General features: G+C 38.0%; 1 protein-coding gene across 1 annotated transcript; it reads left to right on the top strand.

Annotated features, from left to right (window-relative positions):
- The first annotated feature begins 17,919 nt into the window (after positions 1–17,919).
- Positions 17,920–20,185, top strand: LOC104215757 (small ribosomal subunit protein eS1-like). Its single transcript, XM_009765649.2, has 7 exons — positions 17,920–18,033; positions 18,117–18,164; positions 18,268–18,373; positions 19,089–19,226; positions 19,318–19,503; positions 19,603–19,803; positions 19,924–20,185. Exons 1-7 carry the CDS (start codon positions 18,023–18,025, stop codon positions 20,017–20,019), a joined length of 786 nt encoding a protein of 261 aa, XP_009763951.1. The 5' UTR covers positions 17,920–18,022; the 3' UTR covers positions 20,020–20,185.
- The last annotated feature ends 671 nt before the right edge of the window (positions 20,186–20,856 follow it).

Below are 20,856 nucleotides of genomic sequence, written 5' to 3'. Positions count from 1 at the left end.
TCGAGCTCTTCAATTGTTATTTTGATGCTTTCATTTTCTTCGGGTTCCTGAATTGTATCAGGCCTCGAGTCCAAATCTGTCTTTTCTTGTTCAGCTGAAGTTTGATTTTTTGCACCTTCAACTGTTTCCTGTAATTGCTATTTTTCTTTATTTACGGTGCTCGTACCTGTTACAGCGTTGACACTTCTAGCCGTCTGCTGATCCCCACGAATTTGGCAAATTCCCCATGGTGATGGGAATTTAATAACTTGATGTAGAGTTGATGGGACAACATCCATATCGTGTATCCATGGTCTCCCCATGATCATATTGTAGGCCATTTCCATATCAACTACCTGAAATTTAGTTTCTTTAACAACACCCATAGCAAAAGTTGTTAGAATTACCTCTCCTTTTGTTACCACACTTGAATTGTCGAAGCCTGACAAGGTGTGCGCCTTGGGTATCACTTTGTCTTCAGCTTGCATTTCACGTAATACCCTTAGTAGTATAATATTTATGGAACTCCCTGGATCAATCAAAACTCGTTTTACATTAGTACCGTGTACAAGTAAAGATATTACCAGAGCGTCATTATGTGGAGTTATCACTCCTTCGGTATCTGCGTCATCGAACGAAATATTTTCATTTTCTAGGACCTGCCGCACCCGTTTCCCGTGTGTAATTGTTACCTTAGAAACCTTGTTGGAGGCTGTGTAGGTTATGCCGTGAATATCTTCTCCCCCACTTATCACATTCACTGTCCTCTTTGGTGAAGGAGGCTTTGGAGGCTCTTGCCTATTTTTCATATAGGCTTTTTTTCCTTTTTCACTAAATAACTCAGTGAGGTACCCTTGCTTCAATAGATGATCCACTTCACTCTGTAAGAATCTACATTCTGAAGTTTTGTGCCCGTGATCGTTGTGAAATTCGCACCAATGATCCGGATTGCGTCTATTTGGATTCGACCACATCTCTTTTGGCCACCGTACCTTATCTCCCATGCTTCTTAAAACAACCACGAGCTCGGAGGTAGAGACATTAAAATTATATCCACCGAATCGTGCCTTTAAACTTCTGTCATCATCTCGTGATTCTTGTCTATTCCAATCATTCCTGAATTTCGAAGAAGAACCAGAGTCCCTGTTCCTCGATTTTTGATCATATTGCTGGCTATCTTGTTTTGACCATGGGTCTTTTCCGGCAGGTCCCATATATGGATCGTACCTGATTTTACCTGATCTTTTTTCGGTTTCTGATCTTCGGGGACCACCCCTTTCTTCATGATGAAACTTAGGTACGGTATCTTCTTCAATTCGCAGCTTCGTACTATACCTGTTGTAAACATCATTCCACGTGGTTGCAGGAAATTCTCGAAGGCTTTCTTTGAGTCGTCTCGTGGCTTCAGAACTTTTGTCATTTAAATTACTTGCAAAGGCTATTGCAGCCCAGTTGTCAGGCACACGGGGTAGAGTCATTCTTTCACGCTGGAATCTATCAACAAAATCTCTAAGCAACTCTGAATCCCCTTGTTTGATTTTGAAAATATCTTTCATTCTTTTCTCAACCTTTTGTGCTCCCGAATGTGCTTTAATAAAAGAATCTGCAAGCTCAGCAAAAGAATTTATAGAATTTTCAGATAAAAGAGAATACCAGGTTAATGCACCCTTGGTGAGTGTTTCTCCAAATTTCTTGACCAGTACTGATTCAATTTCTTGTTTGGTCAAGTCGTTGCCTTTCACGCCTGTTGTAAATGCAGTCACGTGGTCACGTGGGTCTGTAGTACCATCATATTTCGGGATGTCAGGCATTTTGAACTTTTTCGGAATTGGAAGGGGAGCAACACTTGGCTTCCAAGGTTGTTGTGAGTATTTGTCCATGTCTACTCCTTTTATTACAGGCGGAACTCCAGGGATTTGCTCAATACGCTCATTTTGTTCCTTAATCTGTTTCTGCAAGGTTAGTACTAAATTTTGCAAATATGAATTATTTGAATTACCTGGTCCCCCTTCCTGTAGTTCACTGGTGGTTGCTCCATTTCCAGAATTAACAAGACCAGAACGAGGATTCTCCAATGTATTATTATTAGGAGTTGGTGTGGGTGGTGCAGCAGGCAATCGACTAACTAGAGCCTGAAGAACTTTGCCGATCTGAGCATCAATTAGCTTTTGTAAAGCTTCATTTATTCCTCCTTCAAAGTGTTCAGATTGGTCTTGTTGATCAGCACGGGATTCAGTAACAGGAGTGCCTTCACGAGATTGACGTGGTGAATCTAGAGGGGAGGGAACCACATCGCCTTGATTTTGATGGATTTGATTTTCATGGTTTCCCAATTTGTTATTACTATTATTTTCGGTGTTGTTGTTTGACATGGTGATAACAATGGACAAGATATAGCTTAAAAGAAAAGATTATTAGTTTCCCAGTAACGGAACCAATTTGTTTAACCAAAAATCTGAGTCTTTGGTCAAAACTAAAAAGAAATTTGGGTTACTGATAATCAGGAGACGAAAATAAAATAATTTTGAGAATGATGGTAGAGAAGTAAATAGTTTTGTATTTCAGTAAGATCTCAATAGTATTTCGTGTCCTTACATATGGTGAGTTCTTCTCCTTTTATAGCTAATTCTAGGAGAAGATGTAATGCCTTTGTCTTAATGAGGCAATTATGAGCAATAAATGACATTAAAAGAAACGTTACACAATCATTTCTTTTTAAATCAAATATTCTAACGTATTTGATATTCAATGTTGTATTTAGACTCTTTTACGTCATCAGATTCGTATCTTCAACTTCTTCCGATCTTTGGTCTTGGATAGGTACGAGACTCGTACCTATTTTAGTAACGGTCCGCACCTATGTTGCTTTCTTTTTCCCTTATCTGTTGTTGCCCGTGCCTCTTGGATATTTACTGTGTTTTGACCGTTTGACCAGTCCACGTGTCATGCCACGTCACCTACAATGTAAATTCAGTTTTTCCCCAATACAGTATGGTTTGGTCTTTTTTGCCTTAATTAAGCCCATGTTGTTACCGTTTGGCTAATTATCCCTAATTAAAGGAGTCTATTCTGAACTTCTTATATGATTGGATTCTGATTTGCCCTTAATTACTGATTTCTTATTCTTTTACCTTATTAACTCTACCCTCGAACTGCTATATAAACACTCTTCTATTCTTACTTCAAAACAGAACATTAGTTCACAAAAGCACACTTACACTCTAAAGTTCTCTTTCTCTTTTGTTACTTGTGATACTCATTGATATAGCCGGATGAAAGCCAAATCTAGATATTGGAACTTCATTTGCTTTATATTCTGCACCCTCTTCTTCAACTAGTATGTCTCTAGTTAAGTTTTGAAATCCAAACTCTATGTATTTCATTCCTGCACTAGTTCATCAGTTATGAATTCAACTTGTATTCATGTTTACTTATTTGCTCAACATATCGGAACTATGTCCTGTTCAATTTATGCTTTTATATTCTGCACTCTTTCCTGCTTACTTTTTTGCCTATCATGTCTAAACTATATGTGTAATCGTGTTCAAGACATATCAGGTTTTGTGTATTACAACTGTGATCTATGTCTTAACTATTTACTGTCCATGACTAGCCTGCTAAAGTCCCTAAGATCCTAAGTGTTTATGCAGTCTGGTTGACTATATGTTTCCTCTATACCTTATCCATGTACCTTAATGTGACTCTTATGTGCCCCAATCCCTTTACCCCCATGTGAGATATGTTTGTTAAGTGTTTTCTGAATCTGGATGTTTTTATGACCAATTGATTGTTTGTTGTTTTGGTACTCTTCTCAAACTGTCTTTTACCATCAAACTATTTCCTGTTTCTGAAAAACCTTTTACTTCTAAAGTCATCTCTGTACTATTTTCAAAACCTTTTCAAAACTATATCAAGCACTATCACTTCATTCTTAGAATACTAGGTTCTGCCCCTCTGATATGTGTACTGCCTTGAGATCCTTGAGATCTCTCTGAACTCTGGCATGTCAGAGCTGGCCTTTCCACACTGCACCAAAATCAGTTATTATTTGAGAAAAGGTCTAGGTATGAGCACTGCCCGGAATCCTTGAGGTCCTTAGGGAACTCTGACACACCTAGACATGAATTTGGCTATGGAACTTTGGGCATTTGAGGCCATTGGAGGCTCGGAAGTCATTTGGGCCTATTGTAGGCTCCCTATAGATTAACTCCTATTTATTTATTTATGTATTTTTTATTTAATTCATTGGTCTGTAATAATTTTTGTAAATAAACAGTGGGTGATTAGTGAAAATGGGAGGGTAGTTATATATATTGGGTAAATTAGGTAGATATCATGCCTATAGGGTCCATGTTGATTCAAACGCGTTTGTTATGTTTGTTTTACTTCCACACAATTAGAAACCATGCCTATAGGATCTAAATAGCTTTATTTATAGAGATCATGACTATAGGGTTAAAATCAACTTTATAATAAGATATCATGCCTATAGAGTGTAAAGTAATTGAGGTTCAGATTTCATTACAACATGTATTCAAATTCGTCTCCTTAGAAATCATACATATAGGTTCAAAAGTCAGCTTTTAATAATTAGATACTATGCCTATAAGAATTAAAATCAGCTCTAATCGAAATTATGCCTATAGAACTTAAACCCAGTTTAGTTAAATAAATCAGTTCAAATTCGTGTTCTGAATTGGCTTAATTAATTAATTAATCTGTCTATTTCTTTAATAAGTTTTCAAACACTACCTTATAACTAATACTGCTAGAAAGCATGCCTATAGAATCTCAAGTTGCCGTTTAAAAATCATTCTAATGTTTTACTGCATTCCCAATCAATATAGATACCATACTTTTAGGACGTCACTGTTATGCGTTTAGGCAAGCCTCTAGGGCGATTAAAATCCTGCAACTATTAAACTGCGCTTTAAAACTGCTCACATTCACAGGACTAAAATCAGTAGGCAAGCAAAATAGGTCTTTGACGCTTGGTCCTAATTCAATGTTGTATAATCCTTGCCCACCTAAATATCATGTTCTAGGATTTTCTCTTAAATACTTGACTGTTGTTTGAAGACGTGCACTTACTTGTTATATTTGTGGAGGTGACTGTGAGCCTGTAATTTGTTCTCTTTAAATGCAGTCCTAATTGTTTTTGATTGACGCCTAGACTTTTATCCTTTAAAACCTTAGGAAGTTCTAGAACTACCTAAATTAGAGGTCCTGAATACTTCCAGAGCCATAAGGAAGGGACGGGTAGTGCACGCATAGGTCATCTGTCAAGGTTATTAGAACACTTTAGGCTATGACCAAGGGGAGGGAATTGAGTAGTAAGGATATGATGACTACGCGTTAATGTCACGTGTAGCCCCTCATTGAGGAGTGATTACTGGGCATTGTGTGGAGTGATCCTGTAGGCTAACCAACCTACGACCCCCTTCCCCCTTCCCAATTCCCGATGTTTAAACTTTACTTTTCTCTATATATGTGCAATTTGTTCAAGTCTTTTCCTTTTGTTACTTGAGTCATACAATGCCTTTATTTGCAAGTATGTGTTAAAATTATTCATTTGTCAAAAGGACTAATTCATATAAGGATAAGTTTGGCTGGGACCCACCATTATGGACCGCAAGGGGTGCCTAACACCTTCCTCTCAAGGCTATTTCGAGTCCTTACCCTAAATCTCTAGTAATGCAAACTAGTCTAAGAGTTAATCGCTCTAGGTGCCATAACGCACCATAATCTGTTAGGTGGCGACTCTTCGAATACCCAAATCCCAAAAGGAAATGAGTTATTACCCCATGAACGTCGGTACCCAGACCTCTCTCCGCTGAGGGAAAAAAAGGGGCGCGACAACTTCGCCCAAGTTAGCAAATCAAAAGTCAACTTCGCTCGAATTTATAGATCAAAAGTGACTTCATTCGAACAAACGAAATGAGATCTGATCTCGTTCGAGTCAAGCGAACTAAATTCGACCTTGTTCGAATTTCCAATTAAAAATCAGGGACTCATTACGGGGAAATCTGAAGATATATATTTTTTTTTAAAAAGAGAAATAAAGTCAAAAGATATGTAACCAAAGGCAAAATGACTATTTTATTCAAAAGATGTACATGCGCAACAGCTGCGCCTTACAAAAGGAAAATATAAAACAAACAATAACAACTGAACAAAAAAAAGCTAAGTACAAAAGTGGAAAAAAACTTCACTCGACATCATCTCCACCGTCGTTCTCTCCGGCATTGTCATCATTAGAAGGAAACCCATCTTCAATCTCAGCACCCTCACCGGCCTCCGGTGTTGCAGGGTAATAACCGCAAGCAAGACAAGCCTCGCGTGCCTTCGTCCGAGCATCTTCAAAAGCGGCCTCGGGAACGCTCCCCGCATCCCACAAATCCTTATATATATCTCGTTGGGCCTCAGCATAAACTCATAGCTCGTACAAGTGGCGAGGGACATCAATAAGGGCAGGTGTTTTAAGGCGGTCCTGAGCCAATAGCTGCGCCTTCTCGGCCTCAAGAGCCGTAACTCGGTCAGGCTCGAAGCATCCCAATCAGGTTCACCGATCCGCTCCTCGAGTCGTGCCTCACTCAGTATGGTCGTCGCCCTCTCAGCTTCCCGCTCTGACTTGAGGACGAGGATAGTGTCTTCCAGCGCTGCCACCCTCGTCAAAACTGCCACTCGAGCGCCCTCGGCTCTCTCCAACTCGGCCACCTTCTTTTCTAGCTCAGTCACCTTCTCCGTCCATTCTGCACTTACATTGGCAATTCTAGTAGCATTTTGCTCGAGCTCAGCTCGTAGAGACAACACCTTCGCCTGAAGATTCTCACACTCCGCTGCAACCCATTTGCCCACATCGAGCTCCTTGTCTTTGGCACTAAGTAGCTCATCGAGCTCGCTATATCTACGGATAGATCGCATCAGATCCTCGTCTCTTTTCTCCAACTCTTCCCTAACGGATTGAGTATTACCGCCCGCCCTAAGTTGCGCATGCATTTCACGGCACCTGTTGTGATACCGAAGATACTTTTCTGCCATTTTCAGAAAGCCTTCGGCCCCCGTCTTAGCCCTACGAGCACTCTCGATCTCCAGCGTGTAAGTATAAAAAAGAGGGAATCATCGAAACAAAAATGGCACAAAACAAAGAAAATAGCGAAAAGTAACTCACTCTCAAGGCCATCCCAGCCACACCACGTGACAAAGCGGAATCGTTGATCTCCCGAAGAGACTCGCTTTCGGCGGCGGAGCACAGAAGTTCAAATTGGGGCACCAATTCCACCGTGTCCTCCAACAGGTTAAAGACCGATGGAATTTCTAGCACACGAGAAGAGCCTTCTTCCCTCACATCTACCCTAGTAAAGCCTTCCTCGAACATCCTCATGTTCTCGGGATCGATATTAGAATCAGATTCGTAATCATCTACCACCATGCATTTTAACCTCTCATTAGTTGAAGAGGGGGAGCGGCCCTGCCGAGACAACGATGAACCGCTCGAAACAATCACGGCAGCCCCTGAACTTTGTCCCCCCGCCATGACGGTCTCTTCTTAGACCAAAATAAGCATCGCCTACGCACCCCGGCTAGTATCACCGCCATCTTCAGATACCGCCAAAGTAGGGTCACCCCTCAAGGACGTCTCAACAAAAGACGCCCCCTATGACAACCTCCACCTCTTTGACGGTGCCTCTTCGCCACTGTTGTGGGAAGGTTCATCCGTTGAATGGACTATGGAAACCGAAATGTCCGAACGAGGAGCAACCTCCAAACGAACGAGTTCAGTCGCGGACGTGGTCCGCCGAACAACCAAACTCTAGATGCCATCATCCACAGTTTCCCTTGGAGTAGGCCGGGTAGAGGAGCCGGCTGACGGAAAGCGAGCGCAGGAGCCCTCACCCTTCTCACTCCTCTCCGACCTGCCAATGAGAAGAGATTCAACCAAACAAAGATAAGATAAAAGAAATTACGAAGCAAAGAACAAAGTGACAAAGATAGCAACGAGCCGACTCATCAGTAGGAGGCTTGCGCCCGAACCTTTCATGGAAATGTGCCCATTCGTGAATCCCCATTGTATGGGGGAGAATCGCGCTCACCCACTAGCGAATATTAGCAACTAGCGGAGGAGGTACTCTCTCGCCTGCAAAAACAAAAGCAAACGCTCGACGAGGTCATTAAAGAGAGACGATCGACAACCATATTAAGAAAAAATGTATAAAGTAAAAAAGAAATAAAGACCTACGGGCAAAATTCCACGTCTTAAGAAACCCCACCGGGTTCGACACCACGTGCTCTGTTCAGACGTAGAAGAAATTCTTCCAAAAGCGGTGATTTGCCTTGTCATCCATCTTCACCACCAAACCTTTGGTTCTCCCATGACGCATGTGAATCAACGAGCCCCTAAGAAAATGGGGGGCGAAGAGGTGAAAAATATGTTGTAAAGAAATTCCTTGGTCGGCGAGCTCCGCATACTTGATGAGCATAAGGAAGAGTGTGTACACGTATGGAGAGAGTTGAGCCGGATACACCTCATAGAAGCGGCAGGAGTCCATTGCCAAGGAGGGAAGGGGAAACATGTATCTGATGACAAATAGATACGCATAAAATGCGCAGTAGCCCGGACAGTGTATATGCACTATGTCCTGATCCGTCGGAACCAGTTCAATATGATTAGGGATCCCCCATTTGGCTTTGAACATTGTGAGCGCCACAAATGCACCATAGAAAAAATAGGTTCCGGCTCATCCCCAGCAGGGCTATTGAAGTCAGTCCTCACTTTCCATGGGCTGGGAACCACCTCATCCACCGTCGGAAGACCCTCATCCTCCACCATTTCCACTCTTTCTTCGAGTGGAGGTATATTATTTTCCAGCACCAAAGCATCAACGTCTCTATCAGGGTTGTAGGATGCACTAGCCATCTCTTTTTTTGATTGCGAAAATTGGGAATAGTAAAGGGAAAAAGTAAAGGCCACAAGAATTTTTAACAGAGAGGAAAATGTGAGAAACTGAAGGAGAAGAAGAAAAGCTACAAAAATCTTTCTTGAGCAATTGGGAAGCACAACATTCAAATGAAAGATTTTCCCCTATTTATAGAGGTATAATTACCCTGAGCGGGAAAGCCAAACATCGTCATTTTGAAAATGGAATGGGCACGAGAAACGACGCGATACATAGAAAATGTGCGCCATAATGACACACGATGAGCTTTAATGACATTCTAAATTGACGTGACGGTTTGATGCAACTCCTGAAATGTCACGTCGCTACCTCGCCACGAGGTACTCGCCCATCGCCCAAGGTGCTTAGATTTCTCATAAGTTTTCTTATCGATGAAGTCCGCCCATCGAACTCGCCCAATACGACCTCAATAGGCGGAGGGACTAACTATATGGGTCGAAAGATGACCACACGAGGATCGACGCAAAAAGGAATGGCGAGGGGTCGACTAAGCCGTAGTCGTATCCATAGGGCATCATAACGACGGGTATCTCAGTCACGGCCGAGGTCGAACCATCGAAAGCATGTATGGCGAGGTATATGTCGTGGCATTTAGGGGGGACGACCTAAAGTACAATCGGTAGATTAGGGTATTCTAGCTAAGGTTCGTCGGATAAAGGGGAATACTTTTATATATATATATGAGGTAAGAGAACAAGAAGGGAGATTTTTGGCTTCTTCTAAAAACACAGAAGAACGTGAGAAGGTCTCCGAGGAGAAACAAGAGAAGGTTTTGATCTTGGTTGTTGATCTTTGTAACCATGATTATTGAATCAATAAAGATAGATCCCGTAGTTGTCAATGGTATTCCTTCCCTTTTTTCTTTATTCTTACAGTACAGAACAATACGTCAAGAATGTAAGCCCGTCATTTACACTTAAGACCTTTCATGATCTTAAAAAGTTTATGAGCTTAATTATATCCTATTTTCTTACTCAATATTCTTTAATCTAGAGTTAATTATCCATGGCTAGGATTTATCCACTATTTTTTTATTTAATTAGTTTACAAAAAGGGTTAATACTTTTTGGTAAAATAACTATCCCACCTCGAGACTACCCCAAGTCGAGGTCGAGACCTGCTAGCACACTGGTTTGATTTATTTTATTCTATAATTTATTCATTTATTTTCTTGCTTATCAATTGGTATTGGACGATATCACATATCCTTAAAATCACAATATAAGTTTAATTGTTATCCGAATTTGAGGGTAAACAATTAGTGACCCTAAGACTATGTTATGGCGAACTGAGAATGCCTTCCAAATCTATAGTATTATAAAAATAGTAATGTCGCATTCCCTCTTTAGTTATCATGAAATTTCTCAGAGCTCTTTTCTACAAAGAATGCCTCCTTGTTCTTTGTCCATTCCCGTTAGATAGAGAAAGAACTTCTTTCGGGTGTTTGGTCAGGCTTGCTTAGGCTAGGAGTGGGCATTCGGTACTTCGGTTCAGTATTTAAAAATTTCGGTTCGGTATTTTGGTATTCGGTTTATCAATTGTGTATACCAAATACCGTACCAAAATATTTCGGTACGATTCAGTATTTCTTATTTTGGTTCGGTATGGTTTCGGTTTAAACCAAATCTTCACTATCTAGAGCTCCCAGCTGAAAAGTACAGTCTCAATAGCCTTCCTTTCGAGTTTGTTAAAATCTGCAATAGTAGCATCAGCATCTACTTCTTATAGATCTTATCTAGAAAGGCGCATTGGTCTACAACTGTATCAAGCAATTCTTGAGGATATCTTATACCTGGAAATGGGAATGGAAACAACCATAGCCCTCTATATGACACTGATTCAATCATAAGGATATTTTTCATTTTCTTAAATTTGGATGAGGATGATGTAGAATATAACCAACTAAGAGATGAATGCGGAATGGTTTTTGACTTTGACAGCCCGGGATCTCCCAAACAAAGCTCAGTTCTTAAAGTTTCAAAACTATTGGACAATTATCTAACAGAAGTCGAGCTAGATTCAAATCTAACACCATTAAAGTTTACAGCACTGGCGGAGTTACTTCCAGACCATGCCCGTCTAGTTGATGATGGACTGTTCGGTACGATTTCAGTATGATTCTTGTACTCTTCCACAGGAACATATTGCAACCATACATGAACAAGTGCAAGCTTAGCAATGCAAACATACTGCACACATTGCACTATTTCGGTATACCGAAATATCGAAATATCAAAAACCCAATACCGTATATTGAACCAAAATACCAAAAATTTTGTACCAAAATAAATCAAAATACCGAAAAATCGAAACCGAAATACCAAATTAATTCGGTTCGGTTCGAAATTTGGTTTTTCGGATTTTATGCCCACCCCTAATTCTCATACCGGAAATGAGAATGGAAACAACCATAATGCTCTATATGACACCGATTCAATCATAAGGATATTTTGCATTTTCTTAAATTTGGATGAGGATGATGTAGAATATAACCAACTAAGAGATGAATGCGGAATGGTTTTTGACTTTGACAGCCCTGGATCTCCCAAATAAAGCTCAGTTCTTAAAGTTTCAAAATTATTGGACAATTATCTAACAGAAGTCGCACTTGATTCAAATCTAACACCATTAAAGTTTACATCACTAGCGGAGTTACTTCCAGACCATGCCCGTCTAGTTGATGATGGACTATTCGGTACGGTTTCGGTATGGTTCTTGTACTCTTCCACAGGAACAGATTGCAACCATACATGAACAAGTGCAAGCTTAGCAATGCAAACATGCTGCACACATTGCACAATACACATTGCACTATTTTGGTATACCAAAATACCGAAATATCAAAAACCCAATACCGTATACCAAACCGAATTATCGAAATACCGAAACTTTTGTACCAAAATAACGAAAAAACCGAAACCGGAATACCAAATTAATTCGGTTTGGTTCGGAATTCGATTTTTCGGATTTTATGCCCACCCCTAACTTAGGCCGAGTAAGCAATTGAAGCTAGTAGTTTTAAATTTGAATATTCAGACTTGGTCATTTTCGAATTTTCAACAGTATAACTAAATGGGCTATTTTGTGCTACTAATTGTAAAATGTTATAAAATAAAGACTATAAAGTAAAGACAAGTATAGAGAGAAACTGATATATTATTCGAATTCAAACTGATGTACATAATGAACTGAAATCTCTTATATTTATAGAAGAAAGGAAGCTGCTGTGTAAGATGCTACTATACTAGATATGGATAATCTTCTACTGAGAGCAATGTTTATCCATAACGGAGTACTGAAAGGATAAGCTTATTATACCCGATATGAATAATCTTCTACCGAGTGTAATGTTTATCCATAACTGGGTACTGAAAGGATAAGCTTATTATACCCGGTATGGATAATCTTCTACCGGGGATAATGTTTATCCATAACTGGGTACTGAAAGGATAAGCTTATTATACCCGGCATGGATAATCTTCTACCGGGATAATATTTATCCATAATTGGGTACTGAAAGGATAAGCTTATTATACCCGGTATGATTAATCTTCTATCGGGGGTAATATTTATCCATAACCAGGTATAGAAGTGATAAGCTTCTTCAGGAAGCTTATTTCCAATAGAGTACTAAAATAGATAAACATATTTACGGTGGAGTCCCATATGGATAAGCTTCTTCAGGAAGCTTATTTACAACGGAGTACTAAATGAACATCCATAATATAATATATTTATAATACTCCCCCTTGGATGTTCACTAAAAGATAATGTGCCTCATTAAAACCTTACTAGGAAAACCACATAGGAAAAATCCTAGTGAAGGAAAAAGAGTACACATATTTAGTAATACGCATTGTTGGCTGCCTCATTAAAAAATCTTATAAGGAAAATCTTGTGGGAAAAACCTTAGTAAGGGAAAAATAGTACATCGCGCATTTTACTCCCCCTGAAGAAAACCTTATTTCAAATATTTGAATCTTCGCATTCCAATCTTGTATACCATATTCTCAAAAATTGATGTTGGTAAAGACAATCTGTTGGATTGTCCCTTGAACTAATTTGATGCACATCAATGTCACAATTTTCGTGAAGATCATGTATGTAAAATAATTCTGGTGAAATGTTCTTCATTCTATCTCCTTTTATAAATCCTCCCTTTAATAGTGTTATGCATGAAACATTGTCTCTGTATAAAATTGTGGGTCTTTTATCACATTCCAACCCACATGTTTCTCGAATGAATCACTGATTTCAATCATATGCACTCCCTGTTTGCCGGTTTGAAATCGAGCTTTATGGGTATCAGATAAATAACCTGCATCTGCATTACCAATACGATATGCACCACTTTTGTTAGCATTAGCAAGATAAATAAGTGCACCATCTACACCGAGATAGAGTATTTCAGGACCAAGGAGCTCCTCATCCTCTTCTAGAGGTTGGAACGAATCCCTATTCACTTCAAGTGATTGAATATTCATTAGTGTACTTAATGAGTACACTTTGTCCATGTAAAAGTATTTTTAAGACCCTCTTGGAGCTCTTCCGGAGTTCCAATAAGATTTATGTCACCAACATAAACAACAAGTGTAGCAAATTTTGATGACATTTTCTTTATAAAAATACATGGACAAATAACATAATTTATGTAATTTTCTTTCAGCAAATATTTACTGAGGCGATTATACCACACGCGCACATATTGCTTTAAACCGTACAAAGATCTTTATAATTTGATCGAGTACATTTCTCAAGACTTTGAATTATATGCTTCGGGCATTTTCAATCCTTCAAGGATCTTCATATAGATTTAGCCAAATAAGTCATATAGGTTAAGACTTGTATCTAAATGGTATGACATCTTCAAGTGTCTGGACTGCTAGTCCGATCCTCACAATCTTTTACAATATTGTGCACTATATTGTATTAAATATATCGTCGACGATCATTTTGTGTCAGTTCCGAAGCGACATAACTTGTGGAGATCTCATCACTTTCTTTATTTTCAGGTACCTGAACTTTTTCGGGAGTTTCATGAAATGTTATGTCGTGGGCTCTTCTAGAGCTTATTTCCTCCTCATTTTGATCATTAGCTCCTACTATTTTTCAAGGATTGTTACCTTTGGAACCGATTGGTCTACCACGCTTCATGCGTACAGTAAACTCTATCCTTCAGGGACTTTAATTTTAATAGGAGCATTTGCAGCTGAAATATGATATTTAATTTTGGATCAGCAAATGCTTCTGGCATTCGACTTGAATTATCTTCTAAGTGAGGATCATGATAATTCGATTCATATAGCATATTTTTCAACTGTTTATTCCATCCCCCAAATGTTAGAAAAACTAACATATATCCCCAATCATCTTTGGGAAACATATCTTTGTGTATTATGGTAGAGAAATTAATCATATACCACGCAACAAAAGATAGTAAAAATATTTGGTTTCTGATCCTAAACCAATTGTGAAGGGAGGACTTATCATATATTGTTGATCTGATGCATACAAGTGCTGTTATATGCAATTTAGAAAATCTTAGACCAACACATAAAGCTTTGTTCTCATAAAGCAATGGTTTAGCCATTAATAGGAGGTATTCAATGCTAAACCAGCTTGGATATAAACCAACATTATCAAGATGAACTGTCTTGATTTCATAATCTGAAAATTATGCTCTTAATCGAGAAAAGCAATTCCAAATGCCAAACTGCAGGTTGACAATAATTACACATGTAACCATCTCATATATGCACCTATAAGTGGTTCACATGATAGGTGAACGGGCCCATATTCACCTTTTATATATTTCAGAATCAGGGGTCTTAGTCCCAACTTTAGCTGGTATAATCAATTCATTATGAGAACAAGCAACACATGAGAATTCCTGAAGAATCTTCTAGTTCTTTAGTATATGCTTATCTGAATTCTCAAATAGCTCATTTAAAAATGGCAAATGAAAACTTCAAGTTTATCATGTCATGTGCTATCTCTTAGTAAACTTCTGGTTTACTATGGCATAAACTTTTGCTTTAGTAAACTTCTGGTTTACTGTGATACATGATATAGTACAAATTAAAGAATAAGGCGGGTAACTTCTCACATACATATTATTTTACCCCCTATGATTGTGGAAACATGAAGATTATCAATCTTCCAATCATTTGTAGTCTCAATATGATAGCCATTTGTATTAGTAAACTTCAGGTTTACTACAACATATGTTTTGACCATAATCATATAATATGAATGACATATTTGTATATAAGCTCTTCGAGAGCCTTCATTTATTATCCACAATCTAATATTTATCTGGCACTACTGGTGTCATGTATTCTTTAGGCAAACATTTAGCTCTTCAGGAGTTGTTGATACATTTTGTACTATCAAATATTGCTCAGACACTGCTGGTGTCATGAGAGAAAATCACAATCAAATAAACAATGTAAAACAATTGTTTAAGCACACGAAAACTCCTCTTCATAATATTTTTCCACTTCAGGAGGCAATTTCAATTGTGTTACTTCTTCAGGAGCAAATTTAAAATACGAAATATTGAGTATATATTCTCTCAATTATATTAACTCTTCTGGAGGTGAATTGTAATGTATTCACATCAAGAGCGCGTTCATATTTACCCGACTTATTAGTATTGTCACATTCACTTCAGGGAATGGATTAATATTATCAAAAGTTCTCATCCTTCAGGAAATCGAACATAATTATCTGAATGCGCATTAATCACATCAAATTGTGATGCCTCAACCTCTTTTAAAATATTTACTACTTCAGGAGCAAATCGAGGCGTGCATTTAATATAGAGAATATTTATGTAGCTTATCTTCAATTGTAACCATAGAAAGCCTAAATTATCACTTCTGGTGATCATAGGCATATACCACTTCTGGTAGTTAACAAAATATAATTACAATGAGATATACGAAATATAACCACTTCTTGTGGTTGTATATTTCTTGCAAACTCTGCTAGAGTTTAAGTTGATCTAATAATGTTATCCATATTCTTCAAAATGACATAAACAAGATATATTATAGTAAACATCATTATCAAATCATAATTTTTCTTTATGTACAACAATTACATAACCATACTATCTATTACAAATAACAAAAATTAAAATATTTATATTTCTACAGATTCACCACCGATTACATGACTTGTTTCTCCTTCTGGGAGTGCAAGACAATCAGTTACATCCAAATGCATGAAGTCTAAATTATCTTCAGAAATAAAATTTGCTTCAGCATTTTTCTTTGTCTTTTTTAGGGAGGCTTGATAAAGCTCAACCAGGTGCTTTGGCGTGCGACAGGTACGTGACCAGTGCCCTTTTTCTCCACATCTATAGCATGCATTTTCTGCATTTGGTGCTTGCACCGCTTCATGCTTTTGTTCCTTCCTTTTTCACTGCTGGTGGTGAGGAGTGTTCTTTGGTGCATTATTATTACCATGATTAGAGTTTCTTTCCCGATCACGACTGGGGCCACGACATTTTCCACGTTTAGCCTGGTGGAAGTTCGTCTCATTCACTTCAGGGAATGAACAAGAACCAGTAGGTCGACTTTCATAATTTTTCATTAATAGCCCATTATGTTGCTCGGCTATAAGAAGATGTGAGATAAGTTCAGAATACTTTTTAAATCTCATCTCTCGATATTGCTGCTACATGAGCATATTTGAGGCATAAAAAGTGGTGAAAGTTTTCTCCAACATATCATGATCAGTAATATTATCACCACATAACTTCAATTGGGAAATAATTCTGAACATAGCAGAATTATACTCACTGATAGATTTAAAATCTTGTAGCCTTAGATGAGTCCAATCATATCGTGCATGTGGAAGAACGACCATCTTCAGGTGGTCATATCTATCTTTCAAATTATTCCACAGTATGACTGGATCTTTAACAGTAAGATATTCCATTTTCAGGCCCTCATCAAGGTGATGTCATAGGAATATCATTGCTTTGGCACGGTCTTGGTTTGATGCCTGATTTTTGTCTTTGATGGTGTCTGCCAGACCTATCGCATCAAGATGAATTTCAGCATCAAGCACCCAAGACATGTAACTTTTGCCCGATATATCCAAGGCTACAAATTCAAGTTTAGAAAGATTTGACATTATTTATGAAAAGAAAATTCTTACCTTAGATACTTTCAAAATATTTGCTCGAGATGACAGAGTCTCGTGCTGATAACGTGTTATAAAATAAAGACTATAAAGTAAAGACAAGTATAGAGAGAAACTGAAATATTATTCGAATTCAAACTGATGTACATAATGAACTGAAATCTCTTCTATTTATAGAAGAAAGGAAGCTGCTGTGTAAGCTGCTACTATACTAGATATGGATAATCTTCTACTAAGAGCAATGTTTATCCATAACGGAGTACTGAAAGGATAAACTTATTATACCCGATATGAATAATCTTTTACCGAGGGTAATGTTTATCCATAACTAGGTACTGAAATGATAAGCTTATTATACCCGGTATGGATAATCTTCTACCGGGGGTAATGTTTATCCATAACTGGGTACTGAAAGGATAAGCTTATTATACCCGGTATGGATAATCTTCTACCGGGATAATATTTATCCATAATTGGGCACTGAAAGGATAAGCTTATTATACCCGGTATGAATAATCTTCTATCGGGGGTAATGTTTATCCATAACCGGGTATCGAAGTGAAAACTTATTTCCAATAAAGTAATTAAATAAATAAACATATTTACGGTGGAGTCCCATATGGATAAGCTTTTTCAGGAAGCTTATTTACAATAGAGTACTAAATGAACATCCATAATATAATATATTTATAACATAAAAATAATTATCCTCGAAAAAATAAAACAGAGATGCCGGGGATCAAAGGTATTATCGTAATTAAATCAAAAACAAGTGGCAGACGTTGTCATCGAAAGTTGTATATAACTAAGCTCATGACACTCCAGCACTGCTTACTGAAACTAGGGTTTCTCATCCGCAGCTCCTCTTTACCATCGCCTCATCATCCCCTTCCCCAATACCCCCAACGCAGTTCTAGCCTTCCCTTCCCAACATGGCCGTCGGGTATTTATCTTTAACGGGCATATCATATTTCTGATTCATTTTTTTGTTTAATTCTAATGCTATTTTGTTGTTCCATTGTGCAGCAAGAACAAGAGGATTTCCAAGGGAAAGAAGGGAGGAAAGAAGAAGGCGTAAGTACCTTATTCGTTGGTCCGTTTGTTGTGTATGTGTAATGTGGGTAATTCTTATGTGAGGGGTGTGTGTGTGTGTGTGTTTGTGATTGTGGGATTGCAGGGCGGATCCGTACGCAAAGAAGGATTGGTATGATATTAAGGCACCATCAGTTTTTGATATCAAGAATGTTGGCAAAACCCTCGTTACTAGGACTCAGGGTACCAAGGTGTCTATCCCCCTCTCCCTTTTTGTCTCTGCTTTGTTTTGTCTTTTACATTTCTTTCTACCTCGCGCTTGTTGATTTTGCTATATCATTTGTTTTGAGTGCGTTTCAGTTATCTGTTTAGTTCTAAATTACAAGGATGACTAATTGATGAAAGTTATACTTAATTTTAGTGAAGAAATGTTTGTTTGATTTGGTGTAGGAGAGAACTGTTGGTTATTGGTAGTTAGGGTTTGGCTGTTTGTTAAATTATTATACATAAATACTCAAATCGAGTGTGTCAGATTGTTACAGTATTCACACTTATAAATATGTGGATGTGTTATGCGAAATTTGGTTGGAAAATGCTGTTGTGTCAATGCATTCTGAACGTTACTAGTAATTGGTTATGTAGAAATTAAAATCAATGTTGCTAGTCGGATAGGGTTGATTTCTCCTATAACTTTACATAGAGATATGATGAGAGAACCATTTTTGTTGCGGCTATCTGTTTTCTATTCCTTTCATGTGTGTGTAGATGATTACTTATCTAGGGCATTGTTTTCTACTAGCTTTACTCTGTTTCATGTTGTTATTTGATCAACCTGCTTTTCTTGGGTCTATTTACTGTGCTCCACTTAAAAAGATTAAACTTTGATTTTTCATCTTTTCTATACTAAGAAAACACAGTTGTAATTGCAATTTCAATAGAATAATTATGTCCTTATTTTCCTCTCAGATTGCTTCAGAGGGCCTAAAGCATAGAGTATTTGAAGTGAGTCTGGCTGATCTTCAAAAGGATGAGGATCAGGCTTTCAGGAAGATCAGGTTGAGAGCTGAGGATGTGCAAGGAAAGAATGTCCTCACAAACTTCTGGGTAAGATGATTCTTATAGGCAATTACATGTTTGCATTGCTGGAGGTAAACACGAGTGTAGTTTAAGTTCTAACTTTGTTTAGTAATAACAGGGGATGGATTTCACAACAGACAAGTTGAGGTCACTGGTTCGCAAATGGCAGACTTTGATTGAGGCCCATGTAGATGTCAAAACTACAGACAGCTATACCTTGAGGATGTTCTGCATTGCTTTTACAAAGAAGCGTCCAAACCAGCAGAAGCGTACGTGTTATGCTCAGAGCAGCCAGATCCGTCAGGTTGGTAGTTCTTTTTATCTTGGTGTTGACTTATGCACATATGCTTATGGTTGTCGTTATCTCGCAAGTTCTCACAATTATACCTTTAATTTGTCTTAGATCCGTAGGAAGATGGTTGAAATCATGAGAAACCAAGCAAGTTCATGTGACCTGAAGGAGTTAGTTGCTAAATTCATCCCTGAATCAATTGGCAGAGAGATTGAGAAAGCAACTTCAAGCATCTTCCCTCTACAAAATGTTTACATCCGAAAAGTCAAGATCCTCAAGGCCCCCAAGTTTGATATTGGCAAGCTGATGGAGGTATGTTATGTGTCTGTTCTTTGTCCTATTGCTTTAAATAGGACACATGCATAGTTTACTATAGCATTCATATTGTATGCCAGCAGCTATTTGGTTATTAACAGAGAGCTATTCTCGTAGGTTCATGGTGATTATTCAGAAGATGTTGGTGTGAAGTTGGATCGGCCAGCTGATGAGACAGTAGCAGAGGCAGAACCCGAGGTTCCTGGAGCGTAGACTCGTTTCATCCTTCTGAATTATGTGACGAATATAGTGATAGTCTTTAGTGATTCACATTGTTCAAGTTGAGTTTTGTTGTGACGATCTCAAAATTTTGCATCTTGTTCTTTGCCTATGTTTGATTTATACATTATCATAGACCAAGATATGGTTTTTGCAGCTATTATCTACGGCTAATTCTGTCCCCTTTGTGCTTTTATCTCACTTTGAAACTTGGCGAGTTGCCCCCTTCTTCGGTAAGAAAGAACAGTTGGAGGAGTTGCAAGACGGTTTGCATTGAGGGTGAAGATAAAGGCTGTCGGGTTAGTTTTAATAGATTTTTGTAGTATAACCGTTAATGTTAGGGGTTTGGACCAAAAATCTTTAACTTTTTGTATACATTTAAGGACTATGTATCCCAAGTGATATACTCCCTTCGGTTCATAATGTGTCGTGTTTTTCTTTTACATGTTCCTTGAGAAGTATTAGTTAGGAAAGGGTAAAATAGGAAAAAAGTTGTCAGTTGTCTTGCTCTTCTAAGATGACTTTGAGACAATTATTTTTAGTAACCACGACTTTTAATATGAGACAAAGAGAGTATATATCAAGGACCAAATTACTCCAACCCCTATATATTTATAGCTTGTTGGACATAAAATTTTTTTTTCTTTTCTCCGAAAAATTCACTTTTTTTCGAAATCAACGTTTGGTCATAAAATTTATTTTCACTCGAAGATTCATTTTGAAATTTTTTAATTTTCACTCATATCGCTTACAAAACTTCAAAAATAATTCAAAATTATATTTATGTCCAAACATAATTTTAATTTTTGAATATCATTTTCACTTGAAATT

This window comes from Nicotiana sylvestris, chromosome 3 (assembly GCF_000393655.2).
Source record: "Nicotiana sylvestris chromosome 3, ASM39365v2, whole genome shotgun sequence".
Lineage (NCBI taxonomy): Eukaryota > Viridiplantae > Streptophyta > Magnoliopsida > Solanales > Solanaceae > Nicotiana > Nicotiana sylvestris.
This window is presented reverse-complemented; position numbering and strand designations above follow the sequence as displayed.

Bases quoted from the DNA above. Each gene is read 5' to 3' on its own strand.
- LOC104215757 (XM_009765649.2), top strand. The intron at 18,165-18,267 runs GTAAGTACCTTA...GTGGGATTGCAG, and splicing joins AAGGGAGGAAAGAAGAAGGC to GGCGGATCCGTACGCAAAGA. The intron at 19,804-19,923 runs GTATGTTATGTG...CTATTCTCGTAG, and splicing joins ATATTGGCAAGCTGATGGAG to GTTCATGGTGATTATTCAGA.